Source organism: Ictalurus punctatus, chromosome 19 (assembly GCF_001660625.3).
Source record: "Ictalurus punctatus breed USDA103 chromosome 19, Coco_2.0, whole genome shotgun sequence".
Lineage (NCBI taxonomy): Eukaryota > Metazoa > Chordata > Actinopteri > Siluriformes > Ictaluridae > Ictalurus > Ictalurus punctatus.
This window is the reverse complement of record NC_030434.2, coordinates 27,383,787-27,404,579: the sequence shown is the minus strand read 5'-3', so window position 1 is coordinate 27,404,579 and position 20,793 is coordinate 27,383,787. Positions and strand designations below refer to the sequence as shown.

Sequence of the window (20,793 nt, the reverse complement as noted above, 5' to 3'; positions counted from 1 at the left end):
CCGTGACAGGAAATTTTAAAAAGTAGTATTTTCAGTCCTGAGTTTTTATTTATTGCAAATTTAACGATGAATGTTTGTGTTTAACGGCGGTGGTCTAGACCCTATTTTAAAAAAAAACCCTAATCCTAACATATCTCAGGTGCTTCTACTAAAGAAAAATCTGCCAACCTTAGAGCCATGAATTACATGCAGATGATTTTAATAATATGAATGAAGAACCCATAAAACTGACTTAAGCAGCTGTGTACTGATGTTACTTTTGGACTTAAGTCGCTGACTCTGAATCCGGCCCACTGTAATTGTTGTGACTCTTAAACATGATTTCTGTAACTTTAATGTTCATTATGACTTCACCACTTTAAATATCTGTGTTTTAATGTAGGGAATGAAGCTGAGAATTATGATGACACCCTTACAGCTGATCAGAAGACAGTTATACTGACAGGTATGTAATAATGTGACAGTTTTTAATCTCAATCATGAACACAGTCATAAATAACATCTAAGTGTCAAAGTGTACTGTCATTAATTCCATTCATTTTTGACAAAGAACATAAGAGATGTAGATCATCACAAATGAGACTGGATTCTCACTCTGTTCTTCTGTACATCTCTCTCTCTCTCTCTCTCTCTCTCTCTCTCTCTCTCTCTCTCTCTCTCAGACAGTGTGAGGTTGGTGAATGGTGGAAGTCGCTGTGCTGGGAGAGTGGAGGTTCTTCATGATGGACAGTGGGGAACAGTGTGTAGTTCTGCCTGGGATATGAAAGATGCTGCAGTGGTGTGTAGAGAGCTGCGCTGTGGGGAACCTGTAGAGGTGCAGTATGATGCTCACTTTGGAGAAGGATCAGAAGAAATCTGGATACATGATTTGTACTGTAGAGGATATGAGTCAACACTGAACAACTGTAGCTCACAACAGGGACATTCCTGTGATTATATTCATAATGCTGGAGTCATCTGCTCAGGTAAACGGCTATATTTAGAAGAAAAAAAAAGAAAATTGGTTAAATTATTAGTATGACATTTTCGACTAATTTTAATAACCAATAAATTAATTTAAATACATTTTTATTTTATTTTAAATTGAAAGCATTTTGTAACCTTGTTGGGATGTTTTCTTTATTAATATATGTTCTTAATATATTTTACACAATATTTACACAATAAAATAAAACACAGGTGAAAATCTGAGACTCAGTGCTGGTCCTCACCGGTGCTCTGGGAGAGTGGAGGTGCTTCATGGAGGTTCCTGGTCCACAGTGTGTGATGCTGACTTTGACCAGCAGGATGCAGAGGTTGTGTGTCGAGAGCTGGGCTGTGGGATTCCTGTGAAGGTGCTGGGATCAGCTGCTTTTGGCCGAGGGGAGGGTCAGGTGTGGACAGAGGAGCTTCAGTGTAGAGGAAATGAATCTGAGATTACCTTCTGTCCAACATCATCTTCACTCAAACACTCAAACTGCTCCCATTACAACGATGTGGGATTAATATGTTCTGGTTAAGTATGATGTGTGTGTCTTTGTTGTGTGTATTTGAGTATAAGTCCTAATAATTGATGAACAAAAACAAGTATAGAGTAAACAGTGTATAGCCATATTGTGTGTGTGTATGTATGTGTGTGTGAAATTACGTAATATTAAGTATTTACATATGTATTTTATATTAATTATTTTACTGAAAATTAAAAAGGAGCTCAAAGTGCAGATTTTAATTTGAGTGTATCTACCACACATGAAAAGTGCTGTAATTCCTAAACATTCACCAGATTTGGATGTAAATTCCCTAAAATTGAAGCTGAAAGTCTGCTCTATGAGCTCATATTCGTTATTTAATTTCAGCTCCTATATTCTGTGGCAGACAGTTATAATAAGAATAACTTTTTTAATGTCCAATATTTATTGACCTGTGTGTGTGTCTGTGTGCTTAATATGTGTGTATGTATGTGTGTTTGTGACTGCATGCATGTGAGAGTTGTAGCTACATGAAGCTGTGTTGGGCTGGTCATAGACACATAGGAGGCAGGGGTGGTGAGAAAAAAGTGACTTTCAGTCTTGAAAGGGGTGAAGGTGAGAAATGTGCAACGTCACGGTCATTTGGTCTTGGTCTGTGGCAAGCACAGGTGAGCGGCGTCCAAGCAGGACCCAGGGAGCTTCTCTGGCTGCTGGGCTGCAGACTGGTGAAGCGATATCATGAACATAAGACTGGCTCAGCTTATCATGTCTGCTGTGCTCTTTTATACTCTCCTGAGATACTCGCCACCACAATCATTGGCTGCCAGTTGTGTGTTTCTGCCACCTAACCTTGCAGGCATGTGCTCTTGCTCTATCGACAACATTGGGAGTGCTAGAATGGCACTGTCCATTAAGCATCCATGAGGCAGTTGTGTGAGAAGTGTAGTTTCAAAACCCGCGCACATAAAAACCAGGAGCATGCACGTGATCCTAGCGCCCAGAACAGTATCCATGAGCGGAAAACCATTCTCGCATGGGAGCATTTCTACTGTGTGAGCACACAGAACAGTACAAGCGTGCAGAAACCCATCCTCATGAGGGAGCATTTCTCCTGCGCATGTCCTGCGAGCATGGGGCTATGACAAGTACTCCCATGACCCTCTTTATACCCTCGCAACTGCTCAACCCTCACCTGCTTGTCAAGTTGACTTTTGAGAATTTGTAGATGGGGACAGTGGCTGATGTCACAGCTCCATTGATTTTTAATTTTCAACACCCGGCCTGTCTCTTACGCTCTGACCACTTTTTTTGTCAGAAGAATATTTAGCTAGCTAAAGAAATCAATACCTTCAAACAATATTAAAATGAGATCTCTGAAAGATGTTAACTTTGTGTAAGACTTACTTGCTCAGACATGATGGCCCCATGAAAATTGTTGTTCTCTTTACCAGTCTTTACTAGACTGGCTGGACTGGAGTGTGGTGTCAGATTATGCATGTCAGTAATCAAACCAAACAACAAATAATGGTCAGTAATCAAATTTACAAATCAAAGTGACAAATCAAATTAAAATTGACAAAGGAGCAGAGACATCAGCCACTGTCCTTGCCTCCAAAATCTCAAAAGTCAACTTGACAAGAAGCCATGTGCTGAGCAGTTGCATGGGCAAAGAGAGGGTCGAGCAGTTGAATGGAGCAGAAAGGATGTTTTCAGTGTGCAGATACTGTTCTGTGTGCTCATATCATGTGCATGCACCTGGTTTTTATATATGCAGGTTTTGAGACTAAGCAAATGCCATATGTGGGGGCTGCAGGCTCACCATCACAGTAACCCCCCCCCAACTCTGAGCCTACTCCCAGTGAGGGTTGCACCCATAGAGTGTAAATGTGTCAGGGTACCTGGCAGCATAATCAACTATAACAAGGATGTACTCGTGGACCCTGGCAGACTTCGGGAGTGACCCTACAAGGTCTATACCTACTCTTTCGAAGGGGATGTCATTGATGTGAAGTGGGAAGAGGGGAGTGGGTGCAGGCTTCTTAGGCACAGTACACTGGCACTGGGGGCACTGCTGGCAGAAATTCTGGACCTTTGCATCCATTGCCCAGCTAGAGGCACCGGTCTTTCAGTTTCTCCAGGGTGTTGAAAGCCCCCCCAGATAACTAACGGATGTGAATGGGCCAGGTGCGTGGGTAGCTGGGTCTTTGGTTGAGGGACAACTGGGAGGTTGTACACTTGGCCATGTTGCTCTGTGTGGTAATAAAGGAGTCCCTCTCTGACAAGAAAAATATGTGTCAGGGACCTCCCTGACATCTCTGTGCACACAGGAGACCGAGAATGACTCACATGACTTGGCCGTTTGGGACAGGATCACTTGCCGAGGTAGTGTTACTGTACTCCCAGAGTATAGGAAGGCTGGGACAGGCATGCCATCTACTTCAATGGAGAAGGTGGGAGCGAGGGGTGGGGTCAGAGTGTGGAGGGTGCATCCAGCCAGCAAAGCCTTATTGGCCTGTCATAGGGCGAATGACCCTGGGCTCCCCGTGTAGTGAGACATAGGTGGGGTGGCTCGTTGCAAGACTCTCCCCATTGTTATCAGGATCAGGGCACCAATCAATATCTCTCTCTCTCTCTCTCTCTCTCTCTCTCTCTCAGGCAGTGTGAGATTGATGAATGGTGGAAGTCGCTGTGCTGGGAGAGTGGAGGTTCTTCAGGATGGACAGTGGGGAACAGTGTGTGGTCTTAACTGGGATAAGGTTGATGCTGCAGTGTTGTGTAGAGAGCTACACTGTGGGGAGCCTGTAGATGCACCACAATCCGATCAATTTGGAGAAGGATCAGGACCAATCTGGATGGTTGATGTGCACTGTAAAGGATCAGAGTCAACATTGAAGAACTGTAGATCTAGTGGTATGGGTTATTACTGTGGTCATGATAATGATGCTGGAGTCACCTGCTCAGGTAAAAAGCTGAATTAAAAAAAATAAATTACAGTTACATTATTAACATGATTTGACAAATTTAATTACACCCACACATTACTATTAATAAAAAATTACTTTATTTAAATGCATAGAGTAAGGGTCCATTTGCAGGAAGTTTACTAACAGATATGACAGGGTCAAAGCAATCAAGTCCTATTCCAAGTCCACAAATCCAAAACATATTCAAAATCATAGTAAAAAAAATATATATACAAGTGTCAGGTTTTTCGAAAAGAAACTCTTCCGCATAGGATATGCCTACGTATCTTTGCTCCTAGATCCTCTGGAAGCTTCCTCACTCCTCATTCCTTGCCTCCTCACAGTGAAATTAGAGAATTGATATGTCCTTCAAAATGGCTGACTTGAATAGATTTATGGGTCATGGGCTGGAGGACAGAGGAGAGAGGAAACAAGGAAGCATGAATTTGAGTATTGAGAAGCACCCCATGTGCTTCATATCGCGTCTAACAGGAAATTACGTGAATGAGCAAGAAAGTGGTTCAGACCTCATACGAGGTTGTTCTCTGGTGGTTTGAAAGGGAAATGTTGGGGCTGGATGTTACAGCAACTACGTTATAGTGATTTCTTGATACTCTGTCTCTCTGAAAATATGTACAATATTTACACAATAAAATAAAACACAGGTCACAGAACGTCGAGACTCACTGCTGGGCTTCACAAGTGCTCTGGGAGAGTGGAGGTGCTTCATGGAGGTTCCTGGTCCACAGTGTGTGATGCTGACTTTGACCAGCAGGATGCAGAGGTTGTGTGTCGAGAGCTGGGCTGTGGGATTCCTGTGGAGGTGCTGGGATCCGCTGCTTTTGGCCGAGGGGAGGGTCAGGTGTGGACAGAGGAGCTTCAGTGTAGAGGAACTGAACCCGAGATTTACTCCTGTCCAACATCATCTTCACACAAACACTCAAACTGCTCCCATTACAACGATGTGGGATTAATATGTTCTGGTGAAGTATCAGGATTCAACTTCTTTTTAAATAAAGACTTTAAGGTTCAAATTTTACTGTGTCTTTGTTAATTTTCTTCTTTCACTGAGCTCTCGGCTGTTTGTTCAGGTCACACAGGGGCGCGGCTGGTGAACGGACCGGACTCCTGTTCTGGTCGAGTGGAGCTCCAGTACCTCAGTGACTGGGGCACAGTTTGTGCTGTAGGCTGGGATATGAGAGCTGCAGATGTTCTCTGTGCACAGCTGGATTGTGGGAGTGCTGTGGCTGTGGTGGAGGTGGACTGGTTTGGGGAGGGGAGTGGCCACATCTGGGCCGATGTGTTTGATTGTCAGGGGAAGGAGGCACACCTATCACAATGTGGCATCTCATCATGGAGTCGAGCTGCATGCTCTCATAAACACGATGCTGGAGTCATCTGTAATGGTGAGATATTAACATCACCTACACCACGTTAGTGAATGAAGTCAGTGTTCATTAGAATATTTAAATGATGTTCTTCTGCTTCAGGATCATCCGTGGCATTTCATGAGGGGCGAGTGCGGTTGTCTGGAGGGAGCGAGTGTCAGGGGGAGGTGGATATTTATTTCAGGCAGGACTGGAGGAGAGTTCTCCTGGACTCGTGGAGTCTGTCTGAGGCGTCTGTGCTCTGCAGACAGCTGGGCTGTGGCTCCGTGCTGAACTACCGCTCCTCTCCATCCACCACTGAACACAAACACATGTGTGTAACGGGTTTCAGCTGCTCTGGGAGTGAAGCTCATCTGGGGAACTGCAGCAGTGCACAACCTGTCAACTGCAGCTCCGGGGAACAGCTGTACATCACCTGCTCAGGTAAGCAGCACAACACCTACCAATGAGCAGACATGTAAAACATCAGCATGTAAAATATATTTTATAATGATTTTATGTATTTCATAATGTTATGATGCACAGTGTACTAGTGTGGTCCTTTTTGTGTTCTGCATTATTAGGTATGTCATTATAAATTATATATATATATATATATATATATATATATATATATATATATATATATATATATATATATATATATATATATATATATATATATATATCAATCACATTTTCCTCATACCTCCAGGGTTGAGGGTTCGATTCTCGTCTCCGCCACGTGTGCGCCGAGTTTGCGTTTTCCCCATGTGCTTCAGGGCTGTCCTCCCGGTACTCCAGTTTCCTCCCCAAGTCCAAGGACATGTGCTGTAGGCTGATTGGCATTTCTAAATTTTATGTAGTATGAATGTGTGTGCGATTGTGGCCTGTGATGGGCTGGCCTGCAATCCAGGGTGTTCCCCGCCTCATGCCCCGAATTCCCTGGGATAGGCTCCAGGCTCCCCATGACCATGTGTAGGATAAGCAGTACAAAAAATGGATGGATGGATGGATTTTTACGAACATCAATCAGAAATTCTTTTGACACTGAGTTTTTCATAATTGATTAAATAAAGCAGTTGACTTATACTTTAGACCACAAAATGTGTGTGTGTGTGTGTGTGTGTGTGTGTGTGTGTGTGTGTGTGTGTGTAATCCAGACCCCAGGTCCATCAGGTTGGTCGGTTCTGGGGGAGACTGTGCAGGAAGGCTGGAGGTTTTCCACAGCGGCTCGTGGGGGACAGTGTGTGATGACTCGTGGGATATTGAGGATGCGCAGGTGGTGTGCAGACAGCTGCAGTGTGGAGTGGCCCTCAGTACCCACATACCAGCCTGGTTTGGTCCTGGAACTGGGTCCATATGGCTGAATGAGGTGGAGTGTGAGGGGAACGAGACGTCCCTGTGGAACTGCAGATTTCAGCTGTGTGAAGAGGGTGAATGTGGACACCAGGAGGATGTAGGAGTCGTGTGCTCAGGTATGGTGTAATTGACCTGTACTTTAATATGTACAGCATTATCTCCCTGTGTCTGACTTTTCAAATTGAGGACCTCAGGAGATAAAATATAAAATACACTCACACAGTCGGAAGAAATAAAGGACATGATAGAAGATGTTACGAGTCTGTAGTCAGCTTTGGAGGTCAGGTTATCTGTAGCTCTGATAGTAGTGACACGCTGTGCACAAGAGGTAAAACGTGATTTACTTGACATTTTTTTTGGCATTTGCATGCATGTACAATGTTTCCAGGTGCATTTCACAGTTTCTGATAATTAGGAGGGTGAAATCGAACTACAGTTAATGGTGAAATGTAGAGACTAAATACTGTTTTTATGAGGTTATTGTTCATAAATATTGTTTATACTCAGTATGAGTCGTTGTTCTTCCACCAGAGTTTAAAGAGATCCGACTCACGGAGGGCTGTGAGGGGAATCTGGAAGTGTTCTACAATGGAACCTGGGGTAATGTGTGTCACAATCAGATGGATGAGGAGACAGTAAACATGGTGTGTCGAGAGCTGAACTGTGGAAGACGTGGCAGTCTGTCAAACACTGAAGCACGAGTAAAATCTGCTCCTGACTGGCTGGATTATCTGAAGTGTAGGAAACACGACTCTAATCTGTGGCAGTGTCCATCTTCACCCTGGGGACAGAACACATGTGATAATGGTGATGAGGTGGCTCGTATTACCTGCACAGGTGGGTGGAGTCAGACTTTTCTGCTTCTGTACATTGCCATAAACTGCAGTGTTTGATTGTGAATAGTGTATAACTAATGTTGCTGAAATATAAAGTGTATTTGGCAGAAATTGATGTTAGAAGTCTGAGAAAAGTCTGCTCTGAGAGATAAAGCTGCATGTGAGACTTTTCATTAATGCATGTATTTTATTCCTGCAGATGATGGAAAGTCTCTACGTACACAAGAAAAGTGCTCTTCATTTCCCTCTCAGAAACACTGCTCAAGTAAGGATATATAAGGAAAAGCTGTTAGTACTGTTCTTCATTTGCATTTGTTAGTGACAGAAGATATTTCCTCATCTGTTTATAAAACCATTTTCTGAGGACTTTAATGTATTTCCTCATATAACCATCCTGAGGGCATCAATCTTCCTCACATTTCATGAAACTTAAACCAGCAGAGATCAAATCAGTAAACAGAACCCAAAGCTGATCTTACTGTTCAAATTATTTTATTCTGCAGAAAATGTATTTATTTATAACATTTAATAAGCAGCTGAATTTCAGGATGTTTGTAATTAGTTTCAGATTCTTTTTCAGAACAAAACAAAATAATTTTGGGTAAACTAGAGCATGGTGAGTATAATATAAGGTTATATTATCATTGTGTTGTAGTGAGCTGTGTGACTGGAGCTGTTATTCAGCGTTGGTGTGTTTCCTCATGTGTGATGTGTGTGATGTAGAGCACTGGTCTCTCAGGCTGAGTGGAGGAGAGGGAAGCTGCTCTGGGAGGTTGGAGGTGTATCATAACGCTACGTGGGGCTCCGTTTGTGATGATCAGTGGAACATCAGGAACGCTCAGGTGGTGTGCAGACAGCTGGGCTGTGGGTCGGCGCTGAGTGCTGATAGGAATGTTAGTTCTGGTCCTGGTGAAGGGACTATCTGGCTGAACAGAGTGAAGTGTCGAGGGGATGAGATTCACCTGTGGGACTGTCATCATTCCCTGAAGAAACACACTGACTGCTCTCCTGCTGGAGTCACCTGTGCAGGTCAGAGGCGTGTGCTAACTTTTCAGCTTCCTGTCTCCACTCATTACACTTTTCTCCCAGTGTTAACAACATGCAAGATTGAATTGATTTAATCTATTTTTGTTATTTCCATATGTCCAGACTTATCTGTGTCCACTGCTATTACACCCACATCAGCAACACACACCACCACAACAGGTACAATATTTATTACTGTTCACCATTTTTCTAAATATTTATGAAAAGAGTGTCCTGTGAAGATTCTCTTCATGTTATTTAATTTCAGTAACTCAGTTAATGAGTATTACCGCTCTAAACCCGCCATCTGACGCTCCATCCACCCCTCCACTGGTTCTCTTTGGTTTGGGAACGCTGCTCTTCCTGGCCTTAGTGCTTTTGGTGGTACTCTTTGACCAGAACAGAGTGCTCAGGAGAGGTACGAGACATACACAGATTCATCTCCACTCTAATGTCTGGATATTGACCTGGTTGGCTGAGTCCTAGAGACTGGATTAGATGTTAATTATATATTATGTTACCGGGTGCTAACACATTAAAATATCATGCAGTATCATGCGTGATTCCACAAAGCTCAATCCTGGATCCTTTTTTATTTACACATCACATGCTTCCATTACATTGTGTAATGATCAAATAGAACATTTCATAACTTTTTTTTATCAGTATACACATAACAAGCAGTGATCTACATCTTAGCACATGATGACCAGATGAAATTAATCAGAAAATGTCTGATAATTCCCTGTAACTGTACAAGATCAGACTGAACTCCTGGTACTTAGCGCTCCATGTGCTAGTAACTGTATAAGATGAATCCCTAAAACAACAAAATTTATATCATAGGCTCCATGAGATTTAACACATTACACTTTTAGAAACCTTTAATTACTTTTTTTTTACGTAACCAACACAATTGCTTTTTATTATTATTTATTTCTACTTTACTGTGGTGTTAAACATTTACTGTAAACATGTTTGTATAATAATAATAATAATAATAATAATAATAATCTAAACATCGTGAGCCCTTTGTTTCTCTCTGTCTTGACCCTCAGTTCTCTCTAAGACTCATCCTGAGGTAGTTTATGAGGAGATCAATCACAGACAACACACGACTTATGAGATGATCAACCACAAATACTTAACTAGAAGAACCATGATCTCCACTCAAAGAGGTGAGTGATATGTGGACTGTTCTACATCACACTTATTGTATTCCATTTAAACTTGTAGCTGAAATTCACTGCATGCAAATCATCAAATCACTCGATACAAAATACACACCTCAATGCAAACTCAGTGATTAAAGCAAAATTTTCCCCCAAATCCAGTCTGATTTAGTGTGTGTGTGTGTGTGTGTGTGTGTGTGTGTGTGTGTGTGCATATCCATGTGTGTTTTTGTGAACTGTATTTTATTGGAATGTTGGGAAAGGTGGGTCCTCATGAACCACGCTGGTTAGTTAATGTCCTCATAAACACTTTATATTGAATGTGAGTTTCTTGAATTGGAGCATGGGTTTATCTCTCTCTCTCTCTCTCTCTCTCTCTCTCTCTGTGTGTGTGAGAGAGAGAGATTTACCACAAATCATTAAAAATAAGTTAATGTGTGTGAAAGGAAATGTGCAGTTAGAGTACTTGAGGTGCTGATAAACATCTAGCAATGCTTCTGAGCTGCTGCTTGTGAATGCTTTCCTGTACAGGTGCATTTCTCTCTCTCTCTTGCTCTGCGTTTGTGTGTGTGTGCATGTGTGTGTGTGTGTGCACTTGTCTGTGTGTGATGTACTGCATTTATGTGCATTTTTGACATGCTGAATTGGAAGGATGTTAAGAACTGAGTCCTCATAAACCAGGATAGATTTAACAACAAGCTTCCTACAAACAATCCTATATGTGAATGTAAGTGTGTATGTCTGTTTTCCTGTGAGTGAGTGTGTGCGTGCGCGTGTGTGCGCTTTCCTGCACAGGTGCATCCTCCCTCTCCCTCAGTCCCTGTGTGTGCGTGTGAGTGTGTGTGTGTGTGTGTGTGTGTGTGTGTGTGTGTGTGTGTGTGTGTGTGTGTGTGAATGAGTGTAGGGTAATGTAACATGTATTAAATGTCCTAATAAAATCTTGATACTTGAATAAGTGTATTTTCCTGTTGGTGTGAGTGTGTGTGTGTGTGTGTGTGTGTGTTGGTGATCTACTTTTCTGAACACGTCTCATGACTGTGCTGCTCTCCTCTAACAGGAAGTCTCCTCTCTGAAGAACAGCATTCTGGGTATGAGCATGTGGATGATGAGCTTCTCTCAGGTAAAAAAGGGCAGAGTGTGAGTTTGTCTAACTCCATTAACTGAAAGATATTAGAATTGCAATTAAAAATCAGAAATGACTAAATGTGTCCTTTCTGAGACGTGATTATGATGTATTGTATAGAAGAATTACAGGAACTCCAGTGTTTTAATGCTGACACGTGACATCTCACAATCAACCTTATCTTACTTTAAGCTTCTGAAATCCCTCTTATCAAATTGATCAAAGCTTCTTTGGAGGAGGATTTTATTGAGTATAAATGTGTTTAAAAACCCAAAACAAACCAATTGTTCTTTTTACAGTAAAGTCTGGGACTGGAGAAAAGGCTGAGTATTATGATGACGTCATCGACACCAGTGACTTCATAAGTGGGTGCAGTTGTTAACTGATGACATAAATTTACTGACTTCACATTAAACCATGAGGTCAGAATGTGATGTAGCTGTTTGTACAGAGCCTCTGCTTTTATTTCATTTAGGTGATACAGGAAGAGTTGACCCACCAGAGGACTACGATGATGCCGTCACTGCTGGACCGATCCCTGATAACGTGGATGGTGTGGTTCTGTTTTGGGATTAGTTTTAGAAAGCAGTATAAATGAAACACACAGACTGCAAATAAGTTTGTTTATTGGTTTGTGTGTAGTGACATTTTTTACATGTATACCATGTCATTTTGCATTGTGTCATCAAATACACAGTGTACAAACTGCCTCTTCAGTAAACTTTAAATATCTTTAAATATCTGTGTTTTGGTGTAGAGGATGAAGCTGAGAATTATGATGACGCCGTTACAGCTGATCAGAAGTCAGTTATACTGACAGGTATGATAATAATGTGACAGTATTGCATCCACAAGCATCCAAAAGATCATTAATGTGGATTTAATAGGTTTTATGCATGAGCTCCATGCTGTGGGAAGCGCCCTGGCGTGTGACTGTCATCTGAACATCTATTTATAGGCCTGCCATGATCATGTGACATGGTAATTAAGCGTGTCACATGATATATAAACGGCACGTGTGAACAGCACCATTAACCTCTTTATCTGAAGCGAAAATGCAGTTCACTGGCATGCCCCAGTATGACAAAGCTATGAAATGTCTCATTCCCTTCTCAGGGAACAGGGTTACAGGCGTAACCCAGACGTTCCATTTCAAAGGGAACTCCATATTGCATGAGCTCCATGTTGTGGGCTGTCCACTGAAATGTATTTCCAGGCTGTAATACCGGATGTATGTGTGTGGTGTAGACAACCCTGCCGCAGCACACACATCCTTTGTACTTTGGACAAAGCCTTCATGGAGGCGACCGCCCTAGTGGAATGAGCCCTTATGCCCAGAGGCATAGCGAGTGATAAATGATAGAGATTGTTTCAGAGATTGCTTCAACTATCCAATTAGAGATGCGCTGCTTCAACACAGCATCACCTGTACTGTCACTGCCAAAGCAGACCAGAAGCTGCTCCGAGTTATGCCACTGGCTAAAGCGGTGGACATAAGTACAGAGAGCCCTTACTGGACACAGTAGGTGCATTTTCTCTTGTCCCGTTTAAGGGCTCAAATGGGGCACCTGACATACCTTCCAGGACCACAGAAATTTCCCATGAACTTATGCGTGGTCTGCGGGTGGGCCTCACCCACCTGACACCGTGCATAAACCTCGAAGTTAGAGAATGTTGCCCCACAGAGATTCCATCAATAGGGGCATGTCAGGCCAAAATGATGGCCACACAGACTAGGCGTGAACATAACCCTCCCTGGTGGTTGATATATGAGAACACTGCTGTATTATCTGTCAAACTAACATATGGTGACCTTATACCGAGCTTATATCGAGCTCATACATCAGGTCTGCTTGGTAGGCCTGCAACACTGCCATTGTATGCAGTGACCCACAAGCAAGACAAGCTGTTGAATAGGCTTTGCCGAGGTGGCCTTACATGGTCTGGAACACAAAGATGGGCCCCCTAAATTTCCTGTCGTCGATGGAGAGAGGTGGCTCAAATGCGCCTCCTCCACCTTTGGCATAGCTAAATAGCTGTGCTGTTCACTCCCAATCAGCCGTTGTGGGGTTACAGTGCATCTGTAAAGTATTCACAGTGCTTCACTTTTTCCACATTTTGTTGTGTTACAGCCTTATTCCAAAATGGATAAAATTAATTATTTTCATCAAACTTCTACAAACAATACCCCATAATGACAATGTGAAAGTAGTTTGTTTGAAATCTTTGCAAATTTATTAAAAATAAAAAAATAAAAAAAGCACATGTACATAAGTATTCACAGCCTTTGCCATGACACTCAAAATTGAGCTCAGGTGCACCTGGTTTCCACTGATCATCCTTGAGATATTTCTACAACTCGATTGGAGTCCACCTGTGGTAAATTCAGTTGATTGGACATGATTTAGAAAGGCACACACCTGTCACCTGATCATGGCAGGTCTATAAATAGGCATGATGTTACATAAGCTTCAGTTACTGGTCATGCGCAAGGGCGCTTCCCTCAACGTGAAGCTCATGCAACATTCCCTTTGAAAGGGAACCACTGTTTATAGCGGCTATGACATAAGTGAGAAAAGGAACTTGTTTTTCCAAAGCTCTACAACATTATCTGTAACTATAAATTGATAAAAACTACAACATCTAATTCTTTACTAAATGAAAAACTGCAATTGTTGTGAAATTCCCATGGTGTGAGAGGGGACATGCTGTTATAGTTAAATGATCAACGTTAGGGTGGTAGCAGTAACTCAGCTTCATCACACCACCCTGTAACTCAGTATTTTACTATAACAGCAACACACACAGTGCTTTATTACTTATTCATTTATTTCTTCACTAGACAGTCCAGAAGATTATGATGATGTCATCACTGAGGAACAGGATGTAGGAGAGACAGAAAGTGAGTGAGATGTTTATTCCGGTAATGTACGTGAGTGCAAAGGCAGCAAAGTTAAAGCGTGACTCTATTACATATGAGATATAATATAAACATCAGCTTTCTGTTCTGTAATCTCCATTCTGTCATTTAACAAGTACAGCCATATTTATTAAACAGTTTAGATAAGACCTATATTTATGTCTCATTTACTTCCACATCTTATACACATGGCCTGTGTTAATATAAAGAAAGCTGAATTGATAAATGTCCTTTTTTCACTTTTTTATTGCTAGAATATTAAAGACATTCCTACATAGTGCGTCATTTACTGTATTTTTAAGGTTTTACATAACAATTAATACACTACAAAGGATATATTAAAGAGGTAAATGTATTTATTTTACAGAATATGATGACGTGGAGGAGAAATCTCAGAAAGACAGGGACCATGTGACTGAGACACGCCACCAAAGGCCTTTTCTCAGGAAATTACATTTCAACTTTTATAAACACAAAAAATGATTTTATTATACTTCCAAAAATGTCCTGTTTTCTGAGCTGTGTTCATTTCCCCCTAGTTATTAGCAAATAGAGTAGGAGAGTTACATCACCTTTCATATGACTTAATGCAGTGTCTCCAGCTTTTCTTTTACAACACTTTTAATGCTATAAGTCAGCTTAAATATCACTGACACACCACACCTCATTTATCTCACCTATTCTTTCATCTGAACTGCTATAATATTCATCTGAATGTTTTACATTTATCAACCTGTTATTCAGTGTTTTTAGAAATGTGTTAGTAACTATAAGCCACTTGCCAAAAGAACAAAAAGATTTGTATTCCTTAAATCAATACTTGTTTATTCATTTTAAAACACATTTATCTTTATGTTCAATGCTGTGCTTTTAACTATAAAACATATAATTGAAATGGATTAGAGAATTCCTTTATGAAATATTCATACTATGACATGATAATTAGATAGCTTGCTGTACTGCATTTTTTGTTGTGATGTTTATTAGGTAGCTGGCTGTGCTGAAAGCCAGATATAGTATATGTAAGTATCATAAATATATATTTTGATGTTAAATTCTCAGGTTTGTTTCCTTATTCTCAGGATTTTGTTTATAATCTCAGGTTTAATTCAATATTCTCACTTTTTAAATGAATGATGGCCAGTTACATCTTAATAAACAATATACAAGCAACTGTGACTTTTTATCTTTCCACAATGAGAAGAAGTAAATATTTTACATTATACACAGTTTTGTTTGCTCTTTTTCATATTGTGTAACAATCATCTATTTTTATACATTCAGTGAAATAAAAGTGCTTTGATTATTTTTAGTATAATGTGGTGATCTGTGTTTGAGTTGAGTGAGTGGCTCTTGTAGTGATGAATCTGTGGTCAATGTCCTTATAGAACATCTCAGGCAGTAAAAACTACATTTACATTTATTTATTTAGCAGATGCTTTTATCCAAATCCACTTACAAATGACTTATACACACTCAGCTAAACACTATTATCACTATTAACACTGTGTTATATATATATATATATATATATAATTTTATCCCTTCTATAATTACTCATATAAGTGCCGCTACAATGTTAGCAGCTTTACATCATCACGTTCACCTCACAACTCCAGGGTCTGGGGTTCGATTCCCACCGTGGCCATGTGTGTGCGGAGTTTGCATGTTCTCCCCGTGCTGCGGGGGTTTCCTCCGGGCACTCCGGTTTCCTCCCCCAGTCCAAACACATGCATGGTAGGCTGATTGGCGTGTCTAAAGTGTCCGTAGTGTATGAATGGGTGTGTGAGTGTGTATGTGATTGTGCCCTGCGATGGATTGGCACCCTGTCCAGGGTGTACCCTGCCTTGTGCCCGATGCTCCCTGGGACAGGCTCCAGGTTCCCCGTGACCCTGAAGAAGGAGTAAGTGGTAGAAGATGGATGGATGGATGGATGGATGGATAATAATAATAACAATAACAATAATAATAATAATAATAATAATAATAATAATAATAATAATAATAATAATAATAATAATAATAATAATCCTCACAGCGCCCTCAGCAGGTCAATTAAGAGAAAAACACATTTCACTAAACAGAAATCTCAGTTTGGAAGTGATTTACTGCCATCTTGTGGACGGAACATGTACATGTTTACAATCCTCAAACTCAGACTAAATGTGTGTTCTTAAAAACAATATCTAATTGGAAATGAAATGGTAAGAATTCTTAATTCTTTTCTTAATTACAGACAATTACTATGTGTCTGTGGATTTAGATTCACCACCAGGAATACATTTAAAGGGTTCTTAGAATAAAATTTATTCAGTAATTGATCTGACAAGTTATTTGACTATAGTGTTTCTAAAAAGTTTAGCTGGCAAAAAACAGCATTCCTACAGGAACGAAAATTTACAGAGCTGATCATAAAACCCTTACTTTCTCCCTCAGTTCGCTCTTATTGACATTTAACAACCGTATGTGCAATTCACAGTATAACTTCAAATATGTTTGCACTGTAGGACAGGGTATATTATCACCAGGTGTGGAAATCACAATTTAAACTATGCAAAGACCAAACCATTTCTACGAGTTACATCTGACAATACGGCAGTGGGAAAAATTCAGAGCTCCTGCACCGCATGATACCTTCAAGAGTTGAAACTCTCCCGCACTTCTCACAGAGCATTACATGTCTGTGTGTGTGTATGGCCTGCATGAGCCACTGAAAAGTCGACGGCCCGTTACATACCCCAAATGGCATCCTCTGATACTGAAATAAACCAAAAGGCATAGTAAAAGCTTTCTTGGCCCTATCTCACTCACCCACCGCAGTCTGATGGTACCCGGACGCCAAGTCAACAGTTGAACTTAGGCAATAAAAGCCTTTCTTGCCTTTATACTAAGCTGGAAATTTTCATCTGAACATGAAATAGATTTCATACAATGCAAGGAAATAAGCAGACCATTTACCATTTGGTTACAGCTATATTAGAGCACAACAAAGAAACATGACTATTTTAGAAATTTTATTTTATTGTTTATTATAAATATAAATATGTTTGTTGGTTATTACTGATTGTACTTTTTTATTTAAAAAATGACAGTTTTTATGTAAGTGTTTTTTCTTACCCTTATTTATTTATTTATTTATTTATTTATTTTAGGAAAATGCTAAACAAACCACATACTGGACGAGAAGCTGCGTCAGGAAACGTGTTAAATGATGGGGTTAGTGTAATGAATATTCCTCATGGTGAACTGACCCCTATGTACATGTTCTTTTAATATCGCATTCTTACATGGTTTTTAATGCACCCATGACCACTCATCAGCCTTCATTCAAACTGGGTTTTATTTTATTTTATTCTGCAGTAATTTTATAAATCAGATCTCTAGTCTTGGAAAGGGAACAAATTCAGACAAGTAAAACAACACAATACTTAAATATCGAGTAATAAAAAAAAAAATATTGACAAAAACCAAACTGACACCAAGACCTTAACAAAACCATTTTAAGGCAATGAAAGAATCCAACTCCCAAATCTCTCAACTCTCTTCCCAAATCAGTGTCCTAGGTTATTGTCTGTAAATGCCCAGTTCAGCCATGAAACTCTGTCTGAGCGCTGATTGGCTCCCTCGACGCCGCGCAACAGCCTATCAGACACGTTTCTACACTCACGTAACCCTTCATAATCCAGTCCAAATTGTCACTTACAGCCAGCGCGCGCTACAAATTTTTTTGTCCTACATATCGCTTCCGGCCGGTAAAATCCCCAGAACTGCTGATTATGAAACTGATCACAGCTGGCAAATGACCAATAAACTTGGCAATTGCCGATAAAAGCTAATAGACGCGACAACGGCCGGTAAAACGCTTATTAAAGATCCCTACGCGTCGAAATGAGGAGACCGGAAGCAGGCTAGGTTTAAACCCACGAAAAGGGCTTTCCTTTTATTTACTTTCACTTTTCTCCTCTTTTCAGCAGTGTCATTTAATCTCACAAACTCTCTCTCTTTCACACACACACACACACACACACATACACATGTTGTCTCCTTTATTCCTCACCTGCTCTCTGCATCACAGAACAGTCATTAATTGAATTCTCCACAGGTGGGCGTCCTCACTCTCACCTTCTCAGACTCCGCCCTCCATTCACAAACCGGCGCTGGGCCACGCCCCCGCCCCCATAGATAATCACCGGTTAATGGTAATATCATTTATGGCCGGTAAATAAATAAATAAACGCGATCACGGTGACAAACACCGACCATCGCTAGTAACTGGTCATATATGAGGAACATGCAGCTTTTCATTTGAACATAACAGAGACTCTTTCTGACCCAATCTGGCCTTTCAAGTAGGTGAAAATAATGAAGCTTAATTGACTAAAATAATGATGGACATCTGATTAACAGTAATAGTAATTAAAAGGGGTACAGGTGTGGGTCAGGCTTCCGTCATCTGCTATTGTTTTGCCGCAGTGTCTTCTGGGACTTGAGGCGGTTTGTTGTGCTCAGGTCTGTACCGATGCGTCCTCGAGATCAAGACAAATCCGGGTAATTTCATACGTCCCGGTACTTGTGTTCTTGAGTGTTGGAATTGAACTTCAGCAGTGGATAATGACACAGAACCAGTTCACAAGGACGAAAGATCACATAAGAACGCATATTGAGAAACAGCCATCGTCAACACATCAAATAATGCCGTGTGTTTAAAGACACTTCACGGGGACTTTAAAAATATCGTCCCTGTCTTCTCCAATGTCTTTACTGTCACTTCTTAAAATACTTTAGAATGATTATTATGAGTACATGATCACAACTGTTTTCGGTATAGAATGAATCAATAACGTCTATGTCTGCAGCACACACATCCTGTAAGGATACCACTTTGAACAAAGACTTCACAGAGGCGACCGCCATAGTGGAATGAGCTCTTATGCCCCAAGGCATAGCGAGACCACACACCTCATAAGCAATAGAGATAGCTTCCACTATCCAATTAGAGATGCGCTGCTTTGACACAGCATCACCTGACTGTCGCCACCAAAGCAGACCAGCAGCTGCTCCGACTTATGCCACTGGCCGGAGCGGTGGACGTAAGTACGGAGAGCCCTTACTGTACACAGCAGGTGCATTCTCTCTTGTTCTGGTGTGGGGAATGGAGGAGGGCAGAAAGCCTGCAACACAGCCGATGTAGCCAACTTAGGAATATAATAGAGGATACAGGAAGGCCTTGGCCAATCCAGGGGCAAAGTCAAGGCAGGAAGGGGCAACAGAGAGAGCTTGTAGATCTCCTACTTGCTTGAGAGATGCCAGGGCCAGCAGAAGAGCTACCTTCAGAGTCAGAAGCTTCTCAGAGGCTGACTCTAAGGGCTCAAATGGGGCCCCTGACAGACCTTCCAGGACCTCAGAAAGGTCCCAGGAAGGTATGCACAGATCGGCCTCAGCCGCCTGACACCACTCATGAACCTCGAAGTTAGAGGATGTTGCCCCACAGAGGCTCCATCAACAGGGGCATGGCTGGCCGAAATGGTGGGCTCGTAAACCCTGATTGCAGAAGGAGCCAACCCCGCTGAGAAACATTCTTGTAATAACTCCAGCACTGTAGCTATTCCACAGTTCACTGGGTCTAGCTGACGTTCCTCACACCCTGAGACAAAAAGCTGCCACTTGAGTGCATACAATTTCCTTGTGGATGCTGCTCTAGCATATAACATATAACTGTGTATTGTATTTTTACGTTGACTTGATATTTAATTTGGCGCGAGACTTATTTGGGCAGAGTGAGAGCATGAGACAGAGCCTGAAAGCATGTGTCTCACGCCAAATGCCTGAGACTCGGCAGAGAGAGATTTACTTTCTATATTTCGGATGCTACCAAAAATCACTAATTGGATCTGACAGGTCTAGGTCAAAGGTCCATCCATCCATCCATTTTCTATACCACTTTGTCCTTTTCAGGGTCATGGGAAAACCTGGAGCCTATCCCAGGGAGCATGGGGCACAAGGCGGGGTACACCCTGGACAGGGTGCCAGTCCATCACAGGGCACAATCACATACACACTCACACACCCATTCATACACTACGGACACTTTAGACACGACAATCAGCCTACCATGCATGTGTTTGGACTGGGGGAGGAAACCGGAGTACCCGGAGGAAACCCCCGCAGCACGGGGAGAACATGGGGGAGAAACTCCACACACACATGGCCGCGGTGGGAATCGAACCCCAAACCCTGGAGGTGTGAAGTTCTTTCCTTTCACATAGATTGTGAAACACTCATGAGTTAGGCCTAGGTCAAAAATGTTAGTGATAATTATTGCTGCATGTTGTTTTCCTATAGTTTTTCCAGTGCATTCCACACACACACACACACACACACACACACACACACACACACACACACACACACACACACACACACACACACACACACACACAGACACACACACGCATGCACGCATACACACACACACACACACACGCATTTTTTATTTTGTGATGGCAGCAAGACAAAACTGTTGTACATTTGGTATCTGATGATTTTAGAATTAGACCCCAAATGTCAAATATGTTT

General features: G+C 41.5%; 2 protein-coding genes across 2 annotated transcripts; both read left to right on the top strand.

Moving 5' to 3' along the window:
* The first annotated feature begins 676 nt into the window (after window positions 1-676).
* LOC128635421 (deleted in malignant brain tumors 1 protein) lies at window positions 677-4,458 on the top strand. The gene is made up of 3 exons (XM_053688392.1): window positions 677-965; window positions 1,180-1,494; window positions 4,104-4,458. The coding sequence occupies exons 1-3, from the start codon at window positions 761-763 to the stop codon at window positions 4,424-4,426; spliced, it is 843 nt and encodes a 280-aa protein (XP_053544367.1). The 5' UTR covers window positions 677-760; the 3' UTR covers window positions 4,427-4,458.
* Window positions 4,459-4,851: 393 nt separating this feature from the next.
* LOC108279477 (antigen WC1.1) lies at window positions 4,852-12,266 on the top strand. Its single transcript, XM_053688147.1, has 16 exons — window positions 4,852-4,948; window positions 5,077-5,268; window positions 5,503-5,817; window positions 5,902-6,222; window positions 6,942-7,256; window positions 7,672-7,977; window positions 8,176-8,241; window positions 8,700-9,005; window positions 9,126-9,182; window positions 9,271-9,420; window positions 10,061-10,180; window positions 11,232-11,294; window positions 11,597-11,662; window positions 11,773-11,850; window positions 12,055-12,117; window positions 12,256-12,266. The coding sequence occupies exons 1-16, from the start codon at window positions 4,852-4,854 to the stop codon at window positions 12,264-12,266; spliced, it is 2,526 nt and encodes an 841-aa protein (XP_053544122.1).
* Window positions 12,267-20,793: the final 8,527 nt, after the last annotated feature.

Excerpts from the sequence above, each read along its gene's own strand:
- LOC128635421 (XM_053688392.1), top strand. The coding sequence starts at position 761 with ATGAAAGATGCTGCAGTGGTGTGTAGAGAGCTGCGCTGTGGGGAACCT. Across the intron at positions 966-1,179 it reads TGCTGGAGTCATCTGCTCAG|GTGAAAATCTGAGACTCAGT; the intron begins GTAAACGGCTAT and ends AATAAAACACAG. Across the intron at positions 1,495-4,103 it reads TGTGGGATTAATATGTTCTG|GCAGTGTGAGATTGATGAAT; the intron begins GTTAAGTATGAT and ends TCTCTCTCTCAG.
- LOC108279477 (XM_053688147.1), top strand. The coding sequence starts at position 4,852 with ATGAATTTGAGTATTGAGAAGCACCCCATGTGCTTCATATCGCGTCTA. Across the intron at positions 8,242-8,699 it reads CTCTCAGAAACACTGCTCAA|AGCACTGGTCTCTCAGGCTG; the intron begins GTAAGGATATAT and ends TGTGTGATGTAG. Across the intron at positions 11,663-11,772 it reads CGACACCAGTGACTTCATAA|GTGATACAGGAAGAGTTGAC; the intron begins GTGGGTGCAGTT and ends TATTTCATTTAG.